Consider the following 20,312-nt stretch of genomic DNA (forward strand, 5'->3'; position numbering starts at 1 on the left):
TGCAGTATTAGGTGAGGCTCCATGTGGGTATATTGATTGTGTTTTACTCTTGTCTTAACCTATAGATTATATGATTCCAAAGGGTGATTGAACTCACATTGGAAGCTTGTGTAGTTGGTGTAAATCAAATTACAGTAGTCCAGGTAGCCAATAGGCAATGCACCAAACCCTGAAAATCAGTTAAAGAAAACTACCTTTGCCCAACCAAGGGGAAAGGCATTATTATTTTTCTGAAAAGATGCGCTTTGATTGGAGAAGTGGAAAACAAATATGGCCAGAAATTAAAACCATAAAAATTCTTCAAACAGAAAACTCCATAAGCTACCTTGTACAGTGGCATCCGAAAGAGAGAGAGGGAGATGTCAGAGGAGGAGAAGGGAGTCATTGGAAAAATCATTAGATAATGCCACCTACCAGTTCAGGTGGACCATGACCCTTTTGCCGAAAGCCTGAACATATAGAAAGGAAGAGAATAATGAATGTGACCCACAAATTCTTTCAGGACCATCCATGACCCTGTATTTCCTAAACAAGACGGAAAGAGGATGAGTAACCCCTGACCCACCATGACCCACCTGGAATTCTCCTGTCCCATTTGAGTTAACCCCTGAGGAGGCTATTGTATATTGTCAATTCCCATATGCTTTAGTTGTTTGATCTCCCCCAAATAAGAGATGTCCCTAATTATACTAAAAGATTTAACAATTGTGTGGCTTTAAATAGAGAGGAAAAAAAAGATAAATAGATGGCATGCATTCGTCCAACTTTATTAGTAGTACACAGACCTTTAAATTTGAGTAAAGTTCCAAAATTAAGCCAAAAAAAAAAATTATATATATCATATAATAACTACTAAGGTACCCAAATACAAGTTCCAAAATTTCATTTATTCTTTCTACAAATTACTTATGTTCTGAATAGATGAATGAGGCATCACCATTTATATACAGGATTCCTCTCTTCTAGTTAGGTGTTTACCTCTCAACACACATGAACTGATGCGATTAAAAACCATCACCAGTAGGGAAAATCTATCTTCTCTTAAAACTCATATAGCCATCCACCAACTTAACAAATAACACAAGCATTTGGATTTTCCTCCATGCTTTGAACATAGTAATACGTGGTCAGCTGAGGATTGTAAGCTTTGTAGGCCTTGACCAGCTCTAAAACTGGGTCAGGTGGAGGAACAGTTGCTGGTGCTGGAGCCGGAGCTGGGTCTTTCTTTTTCTCTTCTTCCTTTTTCCCTTCCTCTTTCTTGGGTTCCTCTTTCTTTTCTTCTTCCTTCTTGGGTTCCTCTTTCTTAGCTTCCTCTTCTTTCTTGGGCTCCTCCTTCTTAGCCTCCTCTTCTTTCTTGGGTTCCTCCTTCTTAGGCTCTTCTTTCTTCTCAGGCTCCTTGGCTGGCCCCACTGAGATTATATCAGTTTGCCAATGCTTTCTCAATTTGCTGACAACAGTTACAGGATCAACAGTTCCGATCACAGTTAATTTCTTTTCCTTCATGTCCACAGCAATAGAATCAATCCCTACAGCATCAATATCAAAAAAAAAAAAAAACAAAAAAAAACCAAACTTGATAAAAAATTCCAACCAATACCATAGTTCCACTGATGGATTACAGAAAAGGCCAAGGAGACATGTGAAATTTTTCACAGACACGCAAAGGATAGGTACTACAAAACCGTGCAATAATACAAATTCATGTGCCCACAATTCCTACTTTATGCAGTATCATATTGAAGACAACCATCAATAGCATAATTTATACAGATTTTTCATGCAGCTTGTTTGTTTGCATCTGTGGCCGGTGGCCCTACCCATCACCACCAACCCCACCATTCAAGCTAGCTAGCTAGAATAATTCCCATTTTAGGAGCTGACATGCTGGTAAATCATCTCTCATCACTAATCTCATCAAGTATATTTGGATTCCATTTATATGTAATAAAATAACGTGATTTGAAAGCTTCCAATATCATCACAGTTTCTCCTTATTTTCACAAAGTCTAAGTCCTAACAATAAATTGATATAAAATAATAGTAATTCAGTGGAGTTATTCTTAGGAGAATAATTATTCTCCATAATTACCATAGCAGACTAAAACAATTATGTCCACTGAAATAATTATATTTGTCTAAAAATTAACACCACGCTTTTAATTACTATCTTCTTACAAATAAATGAACAGACAAATAAAAATAAGATCTGTTCCTGTTGTAATCCTTTTTTTTTTTGGCATTTTTTTTGCTAATTACCTAACTTGTTTATTTTTAAAATCGAAACACGAATGAACAAGTAAGATTATCAACTGCAATTGTAGTTTCTTTAAAAATATTTGATACCTATGAGAGTGGAAACCGTCTTCAGTGCCTTCTGCTTAGCTCTGCCATCATGTAAGTCCAACTTCAGAACAAACTTCTGCAACCATATGAATCATGTACAGATCTATGTCAGATTCAACCAAATTTTCTGATAGAAATCTTTCCATATCAAGGACACAATTTTATATCAAAGAAGTCATAACCAAATTACAAATCAAAAACATTGATTCAGTATCAATCTATCACTTTAATTATATAAACTGTGTCTATGAATGACCAAGCTAGATTAATGTGCTCATTCTGAGACACAGCTTGAAACTTAAAAATATAAAAACAGGGTGTGCCATAAACTATTGATTGTTTTAAACCAAACCCAGAAAGGGACTCCTGTGATACTCACAGTCCATCAAAATAAATAAAAACGATTCTAGGAATCAGCCAAATCGAGAAGTGATTCATCAAGCAAAAACCATAAACAAGAAATGCGTTGCATTCGTACGATACCCAAAAATAAAGAAGCCAAAGTAATAAATTTCATGAAGAATTAGAAAGCAATAAACAATGAATAAAACAGATTCCAAGAAAGGAATAAAACCTTCATTTCTGGCTTGCCCTTTTCAGGGATGCGAGTCTGAAAAACAGAGAGAGAGAGAGAGAGATGAATACGCAAACGGGGTTTGAAAAGGAGGAAGAGAGATTAAGAAAGAGAGGCAAAGACGAAATCGAACAATGCTTTGTTGAAAAAGATATATAGAGGAAGAGTTATGGACGAACTCGTAACCAAGAAAATCCGAATCAAAACAAGAAATGCAGAATAGGAAAGAGAATGCAAAGTTAGAGAGAGAGAGAGAGAGAGTGAAAGAGTGAAAGAAATGAGAAAATCAATTCAGTACAATAATGTTGAAGACTATATATAATCCATCAGTCTCAGCTTCCCAGCTACACGAAGCGGTAAACAACCGTAGCTTTTCAATATGCTGTCCACGGGAGCTAATGAGGCGTGACAATCACTATGCACCACAAATATTGAAATAAAAATTTTTATTTTTTAAAAAATTATCACATTAAAAATATTTTAAATTATAGTAATTTTATTTGAGTTGTGGTTTAAAAAGAGGTTGGTTTTGCTACTTCAAGAATGTATTCGAGTTGTTGTTAGCGGCGCGTGCAGATCAGTCAAATTGGGCGATAGAGGAAGGAGAAAGCGGACCCCACTTGTCAATCGTCATCATACGTCTGCGAGTTTTTACGATCACGGTGGCGTTCAATCCCTTCCCTTACTGCTACCACTACTACTACAGTGCGCAGTGAGGCTTCATTTGGTTCAACGGCTGTAATCCATTGGTTTATATTTAAAGTCTAAAATGTTACCAATATTCTTAAATATATAATTATTTATGATATTTTTGTGCTCGTTAATTGTTTTTAAAATTATAATAAAATTAACATGTATATAAGAATAAATTTACATAAAATATTTTTAAAATTTATATTTTTTGTTAATTAATTTATTAGTTACCTTATACTTTATAGCTAATTATAATAATTTTTAAATAATTAGTCACTAATTGTTAGATCGTTAATCATAAAATAACCAATGTTTTACTGTGGCTATTCAGGAATAGTCAAAGTGTTTGAACTCTGATTTGATTTGCATTCGATTAATTTTTTTTTATTTTATTTCAATTTTGATATGGTGCGTGGCAAGGATAAAAAGATCGTCTCTCAACTCCATTGATCACAACTTGTTTCATAAAATAATATATTATTATTTTAATATTATAATTTTAAAAAAATATAAATATATTATTAAAATCATATAAAATTTATATTTTTAATTTATATTTTATTTTTAATGAATAAATTTATATAATATAATAATGAGTTAAAAATAAAAAAAGTTAAAAAAAAAAAAATCCTACAAGGAGACTCTCCTAATTGCCACACCTGCCGTTATTTTAGAATGCAGCCATTCCAAAGTCTTGCGGATTGTTTGATACGTGGCTCTCAGCGACACCTTGAAAGGTTAAAATCTAAAAAGTTTAAAATAAGGAAAAGAAAAGGAAAAGTGAGAAGTCTATTGTGCCTATTGTTCACTCAGCATTCTTTATTTTCTTGAATGGATAGGGAAGAGTTCAAATTCATATATAAAAGTAAGTTTAATAATTATTAAATTAAATATTTATATTTAAATATATAAATTAATAATTATTAAATTTATTTTCATACAAGGAAACTATTTTATGTTAGATGGGCTCTATTTTTCTCTCCTTATTTTGTTTCCTCTCTCACTTGCGTTTTCAAACAAAGCATTAGAAGCCTTCACTCACATCAAAATAGCCTTCCAGTTGGCAATTACACAGAACTTTAATAACTGTGTAGATGTGGGCCCCTGAGATTACCCATTGAATCAACTAATGAAATATATAATGATTTTATTCATCAAAATCAACCAATATAAATAATTTAAGAAGGACTGAAAATTAAAATAAGAATAAATTATTCTAACACAATAAAGCTCACTCATCATAAATGAAATCTTATCTAGAATAACTGGATTATAAGCAAACAAATAGGTAGATCTTCAAGTGACCGAATAACTAAATAATTCTTTGAATTTTCTGTACCTAATTTGAAAATCTAAAATTGATAACAAATGAGATAGTAAACAATCAGATCTAAGAATAAAAAAAAATATACAAAAACACAAAGACTAAAATAACTAAGAAAAACTAAGGCAGAAACTCAAAAACGCTAAAAAAAGGAAAAGAAAAACACTAAAACTAAGACTAAAATAATTTGATTTTAAATTCTTATTTTTAAGAATTAAAATATGTAAATTTTATAAAAAATAAAATTAAACCAACTCGCTATTAAGATTGGTTTTTTTTTTCTTTTTTTTAACCTGAATTCGCTAGTAAGATCTAGAAGAACATGGAGCACATTCGTCGTGGCACAATTTATTTGGGCAAGAAGCATTATCAATGTATAAAATGAAGACAAGCCAAATTTGTTGAGGAGATAAATCTGCATGTCAATTATTAGGGGTCAGCATTCGGTTCGAATCGAATTAAATTATAAAAATTAAATTTTAAATTTTAAAAATCAAATCGAATCGAATCGATTTGAGTGAAAAATTAAATCGAATCGAATTGTTCTATTTCGATTCGGTTCAATTTAAACCGATAAATTTTAATTTTTGATTGATTTTTTAATTTAGACTTAATTTTTAAATTATTTGATCTAATTTTAACTTTGGTTTGAACCTAATATCCATTAATCAATAAAATTAAACAATTAATATATATAAATAAAATATAATTCATAAATTTCTCATAAAAATAAATCAATTCAAAAATTGATTCGATTCGAATATATAAATTATTATTCAGTTCGATTCGATTTAATTAATTTTTTTCTCTTCAAAATCAAATCGAATTAAAATTTTTATACTATAAAATTAAATCGAATCAATTAAATTTTAAAATCAAATCAGTTAAATTAAATTAATTCAATTTAATTTAATTTTTTAATTTAAATGAAATTCTGCTCAGCCTTATCAATTATAGCATCGTAACGGCATCAACATCACCTCGTAAAAGACTATAATGTCAAATATGACTTAAAATTCTTCATTTCCTGGTGACAATGATGCAGGAATCTTTCTCTGCTGTTAGCTGCCGGCCTAGTCTCCATTGATATCTGGGTGAGGTCCACGATTAGACATTCATATTCCTCTGCCAACAGCGTACAATCCTTAAAAATGGCCTTATTGAAACGCAAACGATCTTTTAATCACTTTATTACCCGAATATGGTTAAAATCTGTCTCTGTCCTACTATTACAATATATATATAAAATGAGAGATAGACTAAATTTTATGCTAACTGGTAATTTACAGTAATCCTTAGCTTTATGAATTTGAATTCCCTTATGTTTCATTAAATTCATATAAATTAAAGTTATGTTTAAAAATTAGGGAAAAGCAGATTTCAGTTTAAATTAAAAAATCGAACAGAATTGAGTCAATTCAATTTAATCAGTTTAGTTTTAAAATTCAATCAATTCAATTTGATTTATAATTTTTGATAATTTTGATTAATTGATTCGATTTGATTATTTTCATAAAAAATATATATATATATAAAGGAAAATCAAAGAAAATTGAATCGAACCTTAAGATTTTTGAGTTTTGATTTCTATTTTTTTTTATTTTTATGTTTTTGTTATTTAGATTTAATGTTGAAAATATGAAATTTTATAAAATTTGGTTTGATCGATTTAAAACCGAACTGATATTTAGCGGTTTGATTTCTCTTATTAATCAGTTTGGTTCGGTTTTTAAAATTTTTTATTTTTGATTTTATTGGTTCGGTTCGAAACTGAATCAACCGTTTGCACATCCTTAATGATAATAACTTTTAAAGTAATTTTTAATATTTTGATATTTATTATGCTGAATAATATAATATTTATATTATTATTTAGAAGTTTAGAGAGTGATTAATGAAAAAATTATATCTTCTAACTTTTAAAAGTTGATAGAGCATTAACTACGATTGACAAAGTAATGTTAATATTTGTATATATTTAATGGCTAATTTAATAATTATTTTTATTAAATATTTTTTTGATTTAAATTACCATATAACTAGTTAATTATTAATAATTAACTGTTAATAAATTAATTATTAAAATAATTAATATCTAAAAAAAAAAAGGAAGAAAAAGTGGATGGTTGGGCTCCATTCTAATACTGAATCTAACTAATACAAGGTTTGAAAGCAATGTCAGCTCATGGGCCAACAAAGTGGCTATTGCCTGTATGCGTATCCCTAGCCCTGACTGGCGGTTTTGGTCCGAATCAATTTCAATTCGGGAAAGGAGATTAGGACCGGACTGTTTAGAGTTGATTCGTAACAATTCCAGTCCTTACAGTTTTGATTCCACCTAATTGCGAATTAGGGTTTTAGGTTCAGTAAGCTAATTCGGTCTGATTTTGATTCTAAATTAATTAAAAATGATTTGTTTAATATTCAATAAGTAAAAATTCCATTTTTTGACCATAATTATAGTTAATTTTTCAATTACAAGTGAATAAAATAATATAGTCGTGTGTAATTATCATAAAAAATAAAAAATTGGTAATTTATTATGTTTATAAATTAATATATATGCATGATTTAATTATAATTAATATAAAAATTTATATTAAAGAGATAAAGTAATATATATATATATAAATGATTTAATTACAAATAATAAAAAAAAAATACATGTAATTTTTTCACGAAAGGGTAAATTTTAACTTATAATTAGATAATTATAAATCCCCTGATATTAAAGGAATACAATCATTGTGATCCTTTTATTTAAAAAAAAAAAATCAAAGCATATATCAATTTGTATAATTTAAAAAGGTAAAGTATTCATGAAAATAATTATATTTAAATTTTAAATTAATTAATATTTTTAATACTTATATTCATATTAAACATGATTAAAATTCATTATAAATTATCTACCCTTATGTGTAATTGTATTTTAGTTTTGTATCCATAGGTTTTAGGCTGTATTTTTACCCACTTTATTCAAGAAACTCTCATCTCCTGATTAAAAAAAAATAATTTTTTCAATTTCATATTTAAATTTCTGGGGTCCACTTAGGGCCGCCCAGCGTATTGTCAGAAATTTAAGCCGTTTCATTGCCGTTAAGCACTGCAACACTGCACTGCAACACTACTCGATTGGCCACGTGTAACTCACAAAATGTGTCCCTTCTCTGTATTTTCCAACCCTAAATTTTTTGAAAATTTTTTAATAATTTAAAAATTTTTTATTTCTAATTATACACCCCCAAAACAGAATACTGATAAAAATGTCTGTAATATTTTTTATGAAAATGTGAGTTATTTTTAATAATATTATTATTATTATAAAAATTAAAATAATTATAAAAAATTGAATACAAAAAAATAGAATTAAACAAATTTATCAAGAGACACATATCTAATAATAATAATAATAATAATAATAATAATAATAATAATAATATAATGAAGGAGCATTCGATTTAGATTATTGTGAGAGAAGCGCACAGAAGACGAAGGGTTCCTCTGGGATGATTTCGCGTTATATCACCGTTATTAATTAAGAAGATGCTATTTTTTTCTCCTGCAACTCCGTTGACCAGGTCTGTGCTTTCCATTCTTAAACCGTTCAACTTCACTAAATCTCTGCCACCACCAATCTTCAATGAAAGCCTCTCAAATTACAAATCAAAAACCCTAATCTTTCACATCAACCGAGAATCCTCTTGGCAATTTCTATTTATTTTGTGATAATCATTGTTTCAATCTCAAACTCCATTAATGATTCCCAGAATTCGAATTCCAATTTTATGAGATAGGTCATTTTGATGCTTCTAATTCTAAAATCTATAAGCTCCCGCGATACCTATTTGTAGAATTATAGGATTCAATGAATCACCAAGACCAGGAATCTGAGTCTTATAATCTCATAACCAATTCTTCGTGGCTCGAAATCAGATTGTTCTATGTCAGAATCACGCCGTGCGTGATCGACAGCGTCCCGGACCATCTCACTCTTCGCCATCTTCGCCGCGAAATCAGCACGCCCCTCGAAATCAATGGCTCCACAATTCCCGGCGTGGATTCGGCTTCCTTGTCCCTTCGCCGCGACCGTCTCAATAAGGAGTCTTCTGAGGTCACCTACGTCAGTACAGACAGCGTGCGGGTCACCGGCGCCGTGGAATTTGAAGTGTTGGAGAACAAAGATTTATTTTTATGTGGGTCCCTGGAGAGAATAGAATTGGCGTGGGGGAATGGTAGCGTGGGACTGGAAAATGATTCGAAGACAGGATGGAGCATGGAGTGTTACATGGCGGCTTCGGTTGGGGAAGGAAACTCGTTGTTCTTCCAGCCGAAGATGGGGGTATCGGCGCCTGCCGTCGAAGTTTATATCGCTGGGTGTTGTGGGGGTGTGCCGGTCATATTGACTAAGACAATTTTGGTCAGTCCTAGAAGGAAAGGGTCGAGGCATGGAAAGCTTGATGTGATTCCTGAGGATGACGAGATGGAGACGGAGAAGGTGCAGAATGATGGTGGCAGCAATGGGTCGGTTCGCCTTCGTAAAGTTCAGGTAATTTGACCTTGGTCGTTAATTCACCTCCCATTCGTTTAATTTTGTTGTTAATTTGTAACCTTTGAATTCAACTAACAGCATTGGATAGACTCTTTTAGCTTTGAGAATTTCATTTTGGATTAGAATTTGAATTCAACTTAAACTGATGGGAATTTTTCCCCTCTTGATAATTGAGGTTGTGAAAGTATATATATTTATATATATAAAACTTGAAGGTGCGTAAGGTATTAGCTGTATTTTGTCGGAAAGTGCGATTCCCAGTGTAGGATTTGTATGATTGCCTTTTGGTTGTTTAATTCAAATTTCTAGGATGAATTATAGCACTGTATAGTGCATGTAATGTAATAGGAATTTGGATGGTTGAATGTGCCATTTTAAGTTCTAGATTTTATGATGCAAAACTTATAATGTGTTATTCCTTTTCTTTACCTGCTTTACCCGATGTTTGGATTCTTAATTATGCAAAGTAATTGAGGAGAAATTTAAGGATAGAAATGAAGTGAAAAGAAAAGGGGACTTTGTATCGTTTGGATAAATTATTAAATGCAATTTCTCTTTTAGGGGAAATAACAATTATATTCTCATTTTTTTCTTATCTTTATTATATTGTAGGAGGACATTTAAGTATTTTAATATAAATAAAATCCATTCCTTTTCATTTTCCGCTAATTAATTTAGAGAGAAATGTTTTGAGTTAATGACAAAGGAGTTGAGAAATTGAATTTCTCTTCCTTTTTCTTCTTTTCTCTCCAATATTTGATGCAAACAAGAGAATTTAGAGAAATCAAATTTCTTTCTTTTTTCTTCTCTCCATTTCTCTCAATCCAAATAAAGGTTTTAGTCAATTACTCAATTAACATTTTGCAATTTCTGGTGTCTCAAGTTAAATGCTTGAGTACATCGAATCTTCATAAGTGGGGTTGTTGTTTTAGTTGATTTGGGGTAGGTTTTAGGGAAGGAAAGAATTAAACCCCTTTGCGTAGCCCAGCGGGGGGAACAATGAATTGTATAGAATAAATGAACACTCTTAGGCTTCACTGTTTAGAATTTGAATTTTTCATTGTATTCTAAATGCTTAACTCTATGCCCTTAATCTCTGGCAGGAATTTAATCTTAGTATGTGAAAAATATAGCAGAAGATGTTGTTGAGATGAAATAGAGTGACTTTGAATTTGTGATCCCTTTTCTGTGATTTAAGGACTTTCATTGTCCAGATAGTTCTTTAGTTCTTTCAGTCAACTCAGATTGTGCTTTTTAGTCCAACCACTTGGGATTAGACTCTCTACTGCGGCCTTTTAATGCAATTTAATCAGTCATGCAGATGTATGTTGCTAGGAGAAAGCAATTATCTTATTTTACCTCATTTAACACATGCCACTAGTGACTTCTAATATCTGGAAAAAGGGAAAAACAAACATGTTTTTTTAATAAATTTTTGGAATTCTTTGATATGTTTTGGAAATTCAAGATTTTGTTGGAACCTTACAGGCAGTTAAGTTATTCTGACTAGCTTATCATCATTTGATGCTTATGCAGATTGCTGAATCAGATGGTGACGAGTGTGAATCAGATGGGAAAATTGCAAGCAGATACTACTCAGAAGACCTGTATTATGGTGAGGATGGCCAACTCTCATGGTTTAATGCTGGTGTTAGAGTTGGTGTTGGAATTGGCCTTGGGATGTGCCTTGGGATTGGAATAGGTGTTGGACTGCTAATGCGATCATATCAAGCAACTACCAGGAATTTCAGGAGGAGGTTTTTCTGAAGTGAACAATTTTGATCTAATTGTATGTTATCATGGATCAGTAGAAAGAACTGGAAATCTTTCAGAATTTTAAAGCCAGTCTGGAAGATGTCAATGTAGTGGCCAAGGAAATAAGACTTTTAGACAATATCTTTGATCTGTTAGATATGAGTTTTTGTGGGTAGGGTGAAAATTGTACAGTGTTTTTGGATGTTAGTCTCAAGGATATTTGATCATATGATGAGCTTGCATTGAATAAATGGGAGTTAGCTGGGAGTTCTCCATCGTATTTCTATGGCTGTTTATTAGACCATGCGGTTGTTGGTTTGAGTGGGAGTTGGATGTGATTTTAATGTCTGGTTCAGCATTTGGACAATCAGAGCTTTGGAATTGGGGCTTAAAGACGTGATTGATCCTATGATAAGCCAGTATACATACATGTTCAGCAGCCAGCATGAGTTTGTAAGGTTATGGGTTTACTTCCATGCATCTACATCGTAATATGCTCTCTCTCTCTCTCTCTCTCTCTCTACTTTAGGAAGTGTTATATAGTTGTTCTATCTTGTAAACTAGCTTATGCGATTTCTCTCTCTCTCTCTCTCTCTCTCTCTACTTTAGGAAGTGTTATATAGTTGTCCTTTCTTGTAAACTAGCTTTAAATGTGATGTTTAAATTTCATAAATTTGTTGGAATCTGTATGTTGTACTTTGGAAATAAGGAGAAGTATTTTCCGCAATTAGCAAGATGTTATCGCTGCAATGTAGTTTTTTTAGCTAGCTAATAAGTGTTGTAACGCCATTTTATTTTGATTCGACTTGTTGGAAGCCCAGGATTAAAAAAGTCCAGAGGCTTTCTTTTCTTTTGGGTCTTTATTTAGCAATGCACTCGGCTTCAAAAATTCAATATTTGTCACACGATGCCCATTGAAGCGGTAACGTTTCATTAGCTCCTCTACTGTGCATGAGAAAACTCGCCCATTAGAAGAGGACAACGAAGAATCTCGTTGAAAAAGTCTGTATTATACAAGCAAGCATATTACGTAATTTATACCATTGAAATTCGAATATTATCGTTGACAAGAGTTGGGATATGACTGGAAACTCGAAAATGGCAAGGGCATGTCATGTGTGAGGGGAGGCGTAGCAAGGATTGTAGAGTAAAAAGGAAGACCGTGGTCTGATCCATGGTTGGTAAGGCAGGGACGTTTCAACTTTCAAAATTCAAGTGTTCAATTTCAATCCCCCCTCCTGGAGCACTGGAGCAATCAGCCAAAACCAAAAAACGACGCATCATCATTCATCAGATGTCACAAACAAAACCTAACTTAGATTAGATGCCCTTTCACTTTCCTTGTAGGCTGAAAACCCCTCAGAAATGCTCAAATTTACAACATTAAACCCTAATCACCACCACCACGGCACCATTACCACCGCCACCACATTTAGCATGCTCAGACTAGAAGCACAACGTAATGACTAACGTCAATATCAGATCCTCTGCGACAATGTCTCACCGTAACAGCCCCGCGCAAGCTCTTCCCTTAGTAGTAACCATCAACTGCATCGAGGATTGCGAGATCGAGCAAGGCTCTCTAGCCGGCGTCGCAAGCGTCGAGCACGTGCCGCTCAGCCGCCTAGCTGATGGCAAGATTGAATCAGCTGCTGCTGTGCTTCTCCACTCTCTCGCATACCTCCCTCGTGCCGCCCAGCGCCGCCTCCGTCCCTACCAGTTCATCTTATGCCTTGGTTCGGCTAACCGTGCAGTAGACTCGGCTCTTGCAGCTGACCTGGGGCTCCGGCTTATTCATGTGGACACGCCGCGGGCCGAAGAGATCGCGGACACAGTGATGGCTTTATTCCTTGGTTTGCTGCGTCGGACGCATTTGCTTTCCCGCCACGCACTCTCTGTTTCAGGATGGCTTGGCTCGGTGCAGCCGCTATGTAGAGGAATGAGGAGATGTAGAGGGCTGGTTTTGGGGATCGTTGGTAGATCTGCATCAGCGAGGTGTTTAGCTACCAGGAGCTTGGCTTTCAGGATGAATGTGCTATATTTTGATGTTCAAGAGGTACAATTTTAACGATTTGGAGTGATTTAGTTATATAATTAGTTGAATTTGTGAACAATTGTTATCTTGGACATGCCTTTTGGCCATTGAATTTTTTTTTTTTTCCTCTTTTGTTTTGGGGGGGGTTGATTCTACGTAAGTTAAGAACATCGACATTGTGCTACTGTAATGGAACCACTTAAAATTCAATAAATTTTGCCCCATTTTATTTATTTCAAGCTGACAATTGGATAGCTGAGAAGCGTGCTTCGTGTTAATGCTCAACAGCTCAAGATATTTATTGAGAATGGGATGACCTTATCTTTCTGAATAAATATTCAGGAGGATTCTTTTAAAAATTGAATTGTGGAAATGGCATTCTAGAAATACTACCTTCCTATTGATGCATTGCGGTGCTTTTCTTTAGTTTTTAATTTATGTTCAGTCATTTGTTATTTGTTATTTGCATCTGGACTTGCTCTTGCTTACTGTTAACTTCTGGCTAACTATGTTTGTACAGGGAAAAGGAAAAGTAAGTAGATCTTCCATAAGATTTCCGCCTGCAGCCCGAAGAATGGATACTCTTAATGATTTATTAGCTGCAAGTGACCTTATCTCGCTTCACTGTGCTTTAACAAATGAAACAGTTCAGATCATCAATGCTGAATGTTTGCAGCATATAAAGCCAGGTAAATTTCTCTCATTATTCTGTGAACTTCACAAGAATTCATATGATCCTGTTTGCATTAACCTGGGAAATGCCTTTTATTTTCTTATAGGGGCGTTTCTTGTGAACACAGGCAGCAGTCAGCTACTAGATGACTGTGCTTTGAAGCAGCTTTTGATTGATGGAACCTTGGCTGGATGTGCGCTGGATGGTGCTGAAGGACCTCAGTGGATGGAAGCATGGGTATGTTTGAATTTATGTTGTTGGGTGAATTTCTCTCTACAATATAAATATATAATTAGTAAATATTTGAATGGTAATTGTGGCTTTGTGTGTTTTGCACATGTCTCCTTCTGCCATACCATGTGTACCTCTTTTTTAACAATGAAACAAGAAATTAAATTACGCTATCCATAAACAATTTTTTTTTTTTTTGCCTTTAGTTGTCTAACCAAATATGGCTTTTTGTTTTCCACATAGCAAAAAATAAAAAAAACACTAGCTAACCAAACAACTTAATTAACTGTGGCTTTTGCTTTCTAAAAGGCAAAAAGCCCCAAAAAGGTGTTTTTGTTTGCAAAATGCAATTCAAACAGTACCTGGAGTTACCTTTGTCTATCGTGAATTTGTTATTTTAATATTCAATAACTAATTATGGATTAGAACAAAATTTAATTTGTTATGAGTTCTAGAGGGGAACTAGTTTTCTTGCTAGTCTTGTCTAAAAGTCAAATGGTTCATGGTAAACTTTTTAGGTGCTATCAGCACCAATCATTGTCTTTAATTTAGTAATGCCTACAATGATGCTTACTTTAGTTTTAGATTTTGTTAAAATCTATTATGCTCTTACTAATTTGTCTTACTTTGCTTCAGGTAAAGGAGATGCCCAATGTATTGATACTTCCACGCAGTGCAGATTACAGTGAAGAAGTGTGGATGGAGATAAGGGACAAAGCCATCTCTTTATTGCGGTCGTTCTTCTTTGATGGCGTTATACCAAAGGATGTCATCTCTGATGAGGAGGAGGAAAGTGAAGTAGCTGATGGAAGCGAACAGATTCTCAAACAAGACAGTGAAAGTGCTCAACAGGATTCTGTTGGTGTGCAGTTGAAGGATGATATTCTGTTGAGTCCAGAAAACTCCAACAGAAAAGGTAACAATCAATCAACTGCATCTCCTAGCCAGTCTAAGGGTTCTGGCTTGTCTCAAACAGCTGTAAGGTCTGAAGGAAGACGTAGCAGATCAGGTAAGAAAGCAAAGAAAAGACATGGCCGTCAAAAATCCTTGCACAAATCAGATGATCCTTCTCAATTTGAAAAAGAAAGTACTTCACATCGAGAAGATGGTACTGCTTTGAGTGGTACTGATCAAGTTTTAAGTTCCAGTTCTCGGTTTGGTTCCCCTGAAGACTCAAGAAGTAGGAAAACACCAATAGAATCAATGCAAGAGTCAACTTGTGACCAGTTTTTAAGACCAAGCAATGTGCTTCGTGGAAAGTCTGGTGAACTGCTGAAAGATGGGTGTGTTATTGCTTTATATGCAAGAGATTACCTTGAACTCTATGTCGCAAGGCAGAGAGTTAAAGGCGGTGGTTGGTTCCTGGATGCCATGTCAAATGTAACCAAAAGAGATCCCGCAGCACAGTTCCTTCTTGTTTTTAGAAGCAAGGTTCGTCCAGCTGAAATCTTTCAATTTTCTTTCCCATTTGCAGTCTACAGCATAATTCCAGTGGTTTTTTTGGTTAACTAATGTGTTTATATGAACACATTTTCTTCAGGACACCATTGGATTGCGCTCTTTTGCTGCTGGTGGAAAGTTATTGCAGGTGTTTCATATTATTAGAAGATAAAGTTGTTGCAGAGTGCATCACATGTGCCCCTCTACTTTCTTTATTTAGTGCTGTTAGTGAGAGCTGAAAATTTGGACTATAATATCTGAAAAATCTCTTATCCTTATCTGGTTGGTGGGAAGTTGATATGATTGCATATAACTAGCTAGAAGGACTGAAGGACCCCTTTACTTTTGCTGATGCGACTTTGAATGCCTTGAATTATCATAAATGATTAAATAACAAAGGTAGGCATTAATCTCCATAGTTATTGGGAAATAGTAAATAATTAGATTTATTTATCACTGCAAAATTTATATTTCTGCTTAGCAGTGCTCCACGTTAGGATAATAGGACATTTCATGTGTATGTGGGTCATTTTTTCAAAGGACAAGCTGTCTGCTTCTAATAATTTTTATCCAGTTCTCAATGCATCTCCTTACAGTGGTAAAGAAAAGAACAAATTGGCTGCAGAGCATTTCCATGTCTTATAATTTCATGGCATGATTGAAACATGAAGCATAACTTTCTCAATAAACTGGTGATGTTATAGCAACTGAATTTAACGTTTACAGCTTGGACTTATTATCTTGAAATTGCAGATTAACAGAAGAATGGAATTTGTATTTGGTAGTCACAGCTTTGATGTTTGGGAGAGTTGGATGTTGGAAGGTTCATTGGAGGAATGTAGGCTGGTTAACTGTAGAAATCCTTTGGTAAGTAAGGTTTTTTGCACTGGCTGCAACGTGAAATTTCCATTCAAGGACTTCTACTCTTAAGGATTAAGTAGCAAATGTTTACAATGGTCAAGGATTTAACATTTCTCTATAAACTGTCCTGAATCCTGACTTTGTGTATATATATATATATGTAAGAAGGTGTATGAAATTTTGATAAACATACCAGTACCCATCACCCTACCCTACTCACTCTATTGAGGACCCCCTTTATCCTCTCTCGCTCTCTTCCCTCTCCTTCCCTCCTTTCCCTTTCTTCCCTCTTTTCTTTCTTTCGTTTGAAATGCTTTATTTGGTGCAAAAAACTGCAGGCTATTTTGGATGTACGCGTTGAGATTCTGGCAGTGGTAGGAGAAGATGGAGTTACTCGTTGGCTTGATTAGGCTGTGAAGCAAGAGTGAAGATATCTAACCCTTTTTCCTGCCAAATTTTGTTATTCTTCTGAGGTTTGTGTTTTTCTCCAAAACAATTTGTAAATCATTCTTTTTCTCCCCTTCTTGGTCTCCTACTTTTTTTTTCTTTAGTCATTTCTTTTTCTTTTTCGAGGTGTGTAGGTATTCAGGGTTGTGGGTTGTTTGGCCTCTTGACAAATTGATGTATTTTATAATATATGAGAAAAAATTTCAATTTTTCAGTGTTCGAAAGGATTATTGGATTTCCCTTGAGTCGCTGAAGTTCCATTGGAGTCTGTTGGTTTTAAAGGTAAAATTGTGATGTCGCGACTTGATCTCTATCATGCCTCTTTGGTGTTGATCTCTGGCTGTAACAGACAAGCCTCTCTAATTGTAAATCACAAAGGCATGTGCACTCTTACGGCGCCCAATTGCTGCAAATTTTTTGGGAAAAAAAAGTCTAAAATAGTTGGTGATTGGAGGATTTGGGGGTTTTACTGGTAATATATTTGGCTGGAGGAAGAATTGTAATGCATAGCCGGGGGAACGTCAAGCTTGCTGGCCATGGGCTTCGCCAATTCTTTCAGTAAATCAGAAGGATCGGCATGTTTGGAATTTTAGGGGAGAAGCTTGTAGGCATGGGCAAAAGGTCCAAGAGGTCTAAACCCTAATTCTAGGGTGCGGGAAGGTCCCATATCATGAAAATTCACATGGTTCATGGCCACAGCTTCCTTACGGAAGAGGTAAACCATGGGGCAGGGCAGACGTTCTTGTACTTTTATGATTCACGGGAGCCCAAATATATTGCGTTCGATTTGTATCGGTTAACTGAAGTTTGATTGACGGGTTGATTTCAATTTTGATTCTGATAAATTTATTCTTTGAAAATTTTAATTTTTTTTAAACGAAAAATTGATTTTAGCTCAAAATGATATCGAATTGATTTATTCAAATTTAATTTAAGGTTTTTTTTGTCAATTTAAATTTGATTGATTTTGATTCTATATTCGATCGATTATGATTTAAAGCCTTTTCATTGTGGTTTGTTGATTATCTCATTCCCACGGGACAACGTCACCCTCCTTCTTGTAATGGACGAATAAATATTATTATATCAAATATGTAGACCAATAATTTTTGAATATTTTATTCCTTTGTTACTTTTTTTTTATAATAAAAAGTACCATTCAAACAATGAAAAATTATGCATCTACAATTAAAAATATTAATAACAAGTTAAATCTCTTAAAATATTATTTTAAATTCTTTTCACATAATTGTTTAATTGTTTTAATATTTAAATAATATTTTTAGATAAATTTCACAATCATCCCTAAATTTAGGTGTTGTAACAAAGTTGTCATTAAACTTTAATTCATGATATAAAATCTTATAAACTTTAATTAGGTGGCAAAAAAATTTTTTTTTTCTCTCACACTTCTCTCTCTCTCACCACGATCACTCTTGTTTCTATATGTCTCCTTTGTCCTCCCATCTCTCTATCCCCTTCTTCATTCGAACACAAACAACTATTTCATTCATAAAGTGAAATCTCAATCAATTTTTTCCACTAACCTTTTCTCTAACCTATTTGGCACCTTCTATCTATGACCCATTAATAAAGAATCCTCGAATTTCCTGTACATCATAAGCTTCCTTTTTCTCTAGCATTCTTGTACAATGATGGTTGTGCTTTTCTCTATCTTCTCATCTGGCAAGTGCATTTAAGATTCTGATTGAAAGATGGTATAAAAAGGGTAAGATGGGGTAAATAACTTATGTATCTTTATTTATAATGATGAATTAATAAATGATAAGGGTAAGTAAAGGTGTCACACCCTACACTCTAAAAGGCATAACATGATCTTGTAGTACACCTAACGAATTATCATACTTCGCCTATCGGTAACCCATTAAATATACTACAAGGATTTTAAAACAATTTCTATACATTTTTAAGTTTGTAGGTAAATTTTTTTTTACAAATATTAAAACTTTTCTTTTTTTTTTTTTACAAATATTAAAACTTTTAATTGACATTAAGTCACAAATTAAATTTTTAGATATTTAAAATTATCGCAATTTTTACAAATGTCTTTAGGCAAATCCCACATCGGCAAAGCACGGAGATGGTCTTGGGTTCAAAAAGTAATGATATATAAGATGGAGGAACTAATCATTAGAGACGCCTTTTGGTAGAATGGCCTGGAGAGTTAGAAGAACTCCAGAGTTAAGCGTGCTCGTTTGAGAGAAATCCTAGGATGGGTGACCTCCAGGGAAGTTCTCTATTCCACCTATGGGACAAAACCGTGAGACTTATGGCCAAAGCGGGCAATTCATCTAATCGTTGGAGCCCAATCGTTACAAAAGATGGGCCTTATTGTAACACCCCTAATTTTTAAATTTATTATTTTGTGGGTAAATATTGATATTTTATTTTAATTAAATTTTGGAAAATTATTTGAGATTCTTCGGGTTCAATTTTCTGAAAATATAAAACTTTGCTGATTTTTAAAAATTAATTTAAAGACTACGTGGGCAAAACTAAAAATATATTTGGAGTCTATGAATTTTTCTAAGTTTTCTAGAATCTTTTCAGAATTTTTGGACCTCGTTTTCGGTCCTAAGGCAGAGTAAAAATTTAAAATTTTGTATCATGAATTGAACCGGACCGGATTGGACCGGCCTTTTCTTTTCTTCTTCTTCCCTTCCCCGCACGTCCCGACCTCTCTTCCTCTCTCTCTCGTTTTCTCTCTCCTCCCTCCTCCCCAAGCCGCACCGCCACCACCCAGCCTTCCCCACCTCGTCGGCGCACCGCCCCAGTGCCTCCCCATGGTTGGTCGACTCTCCAGGCTGCAGCAAAACGCTCGCGAAGACTCACCTGCGTGTGCACGCCGCTTCAGCTTTCTGGCTAGAATCCGGCGAATCCGGCCACCGATTAGGCCGGGTCTTGTGTCAAACACCATTTACACCTCAGGAGCTTTCCATAAACACCAAGAACACGAAAATCCATGAGCGGTTTGTCCAATTTTTGTCTGGGAAGTTTTAGCCCATTTTGATTTTTGGGCTAGATTTCTCGCAAACTATGAACCCCACGAGAAAACCGAGAGTACTAAAGTGCTCCACTCGTTGAGAGCTTCGCGGCAATATAAATTTCGAAATTTTTCGACACCGTTTTTCAGTGGGTCCCATGAAACTTCGTAGTATTTTTCCGAGCATTAAATGAGCTTAGAAAATTCCGTAAAAATTATATACTAACCCCCGTGTTGTGGGCTTCGTGTAGGTACCTTCAATTCACGGAAATTCGATGGTTGCCCAGGTCTATGAATTTCCGACCAGACAGACAGGCTACTGAAAAAGTCTAGGAATTGGGTCGAGATTTTGGCTATCCCAGCATTGTCAGACGTCCCGA

General features: G+C 34.2%; 2 protein-coding genes across 5 annotated transcripts; one reads left to right on the top strand and one right to left on the bottom strand.

Annotated features, from left to right (window-relative positions):
• Positions 1-858: 858 nt before the first annotated feature.
• LOC110638051 (heavy metal-associated isoprenylated plant protein 39) lies at positions 859-3,200 on the bottom strand. 2 transcript variants are annotated; one of them, XM_021788454.2, is made up of 3 exons: positions 2,918-3,200; positions 2,344-2,419; positions 859-1,526 (listed from the first exon to the last, which is right to left on the bottom strand). In XM_021788454.2, exons 1-3 carry the CDS (start codon positions 2,921-2,923, stop codon positions 1,069-1,071), a joined length of 540 nt encoding a protein of 179 aa, XP_021644146.2. In that variant the 5' UTR covers positions 2,924-3,200; the 3' UTR covers positions 859-1,068. The 2 variants fall into 2 exon arrangements, with proteins under 2 accessions (XP_021644146.2, XP_057997524.1); XM_058141541.1 differs by lacking the exon at positions 2,918-3,200 and adding an exon at positions 2,723-2,884.
• Positions 3,201-8,357: 5,157 nt separating this feature from the next.
• On the top strand, positions 8,358-17,788 carry LOC110638003 (C-terminal binding protein AN). Of its 3 annotated transcripts, XM_021788401.2 has the most exons (9): positions 8,358-9,483; positions 11,023-11,243; positions 12,712-13,297; positions 13,797-13,965; positions 14,056-14,186; positions 14,817-15,611; positions 15,721-15,768; positions 16,374-16,487; positions 16,820-17,137. In XM_021788401.2, exons 1-9 carry the CDS (start codon positions 8,803-8,805, stop codon positions 16,889-16,891), a joined length of 2,817 nt encoding a protein of 938 aa, XP_021644093.2. In that variant the 5' UTR covers positions 8,358-8,802; the 3' UTR covers positions 16,892-17,137. The 3 variants fall into 3 exon arrangements, 1 of the variants encoding a protein (XP_021644093.2); XR_009146539.1 differs by lacking the exons at positions 8,358-9,483; positions 11,023-11,243 and adding an exon at positions 17,144-17,788 and having other exon boundaries at positions 11,253-13,297; positions 16,820-16,954; XR_009146541.1 differs by lacking the exons at positions 8,358-9,483; positions 11,023-11,243 and having other exon boundaries at positions 11,253-13,297; positions 16,820-16,954; positions 17,063-17,137.
• The last annotated feature ends 2,524 nt before the right edge of the window (positions 17,789-20,312 follow it).

This window comes from Hevea brasiliensis, chromosome 2, assembly GCF_030052815.1.
Source record: "Hevea brasiliensis isolate MT/VB/25A 57/8 chromosome 2, ASM3005281v1, whole genome shotgun sequence".
Lineage (NCBI taxonomy): Eukaryota > Viridiplantae > Streptophyta > Magnoliopsida > Malpighiales > Euphorbiaceae > Hevea > Hevea brasiliensis.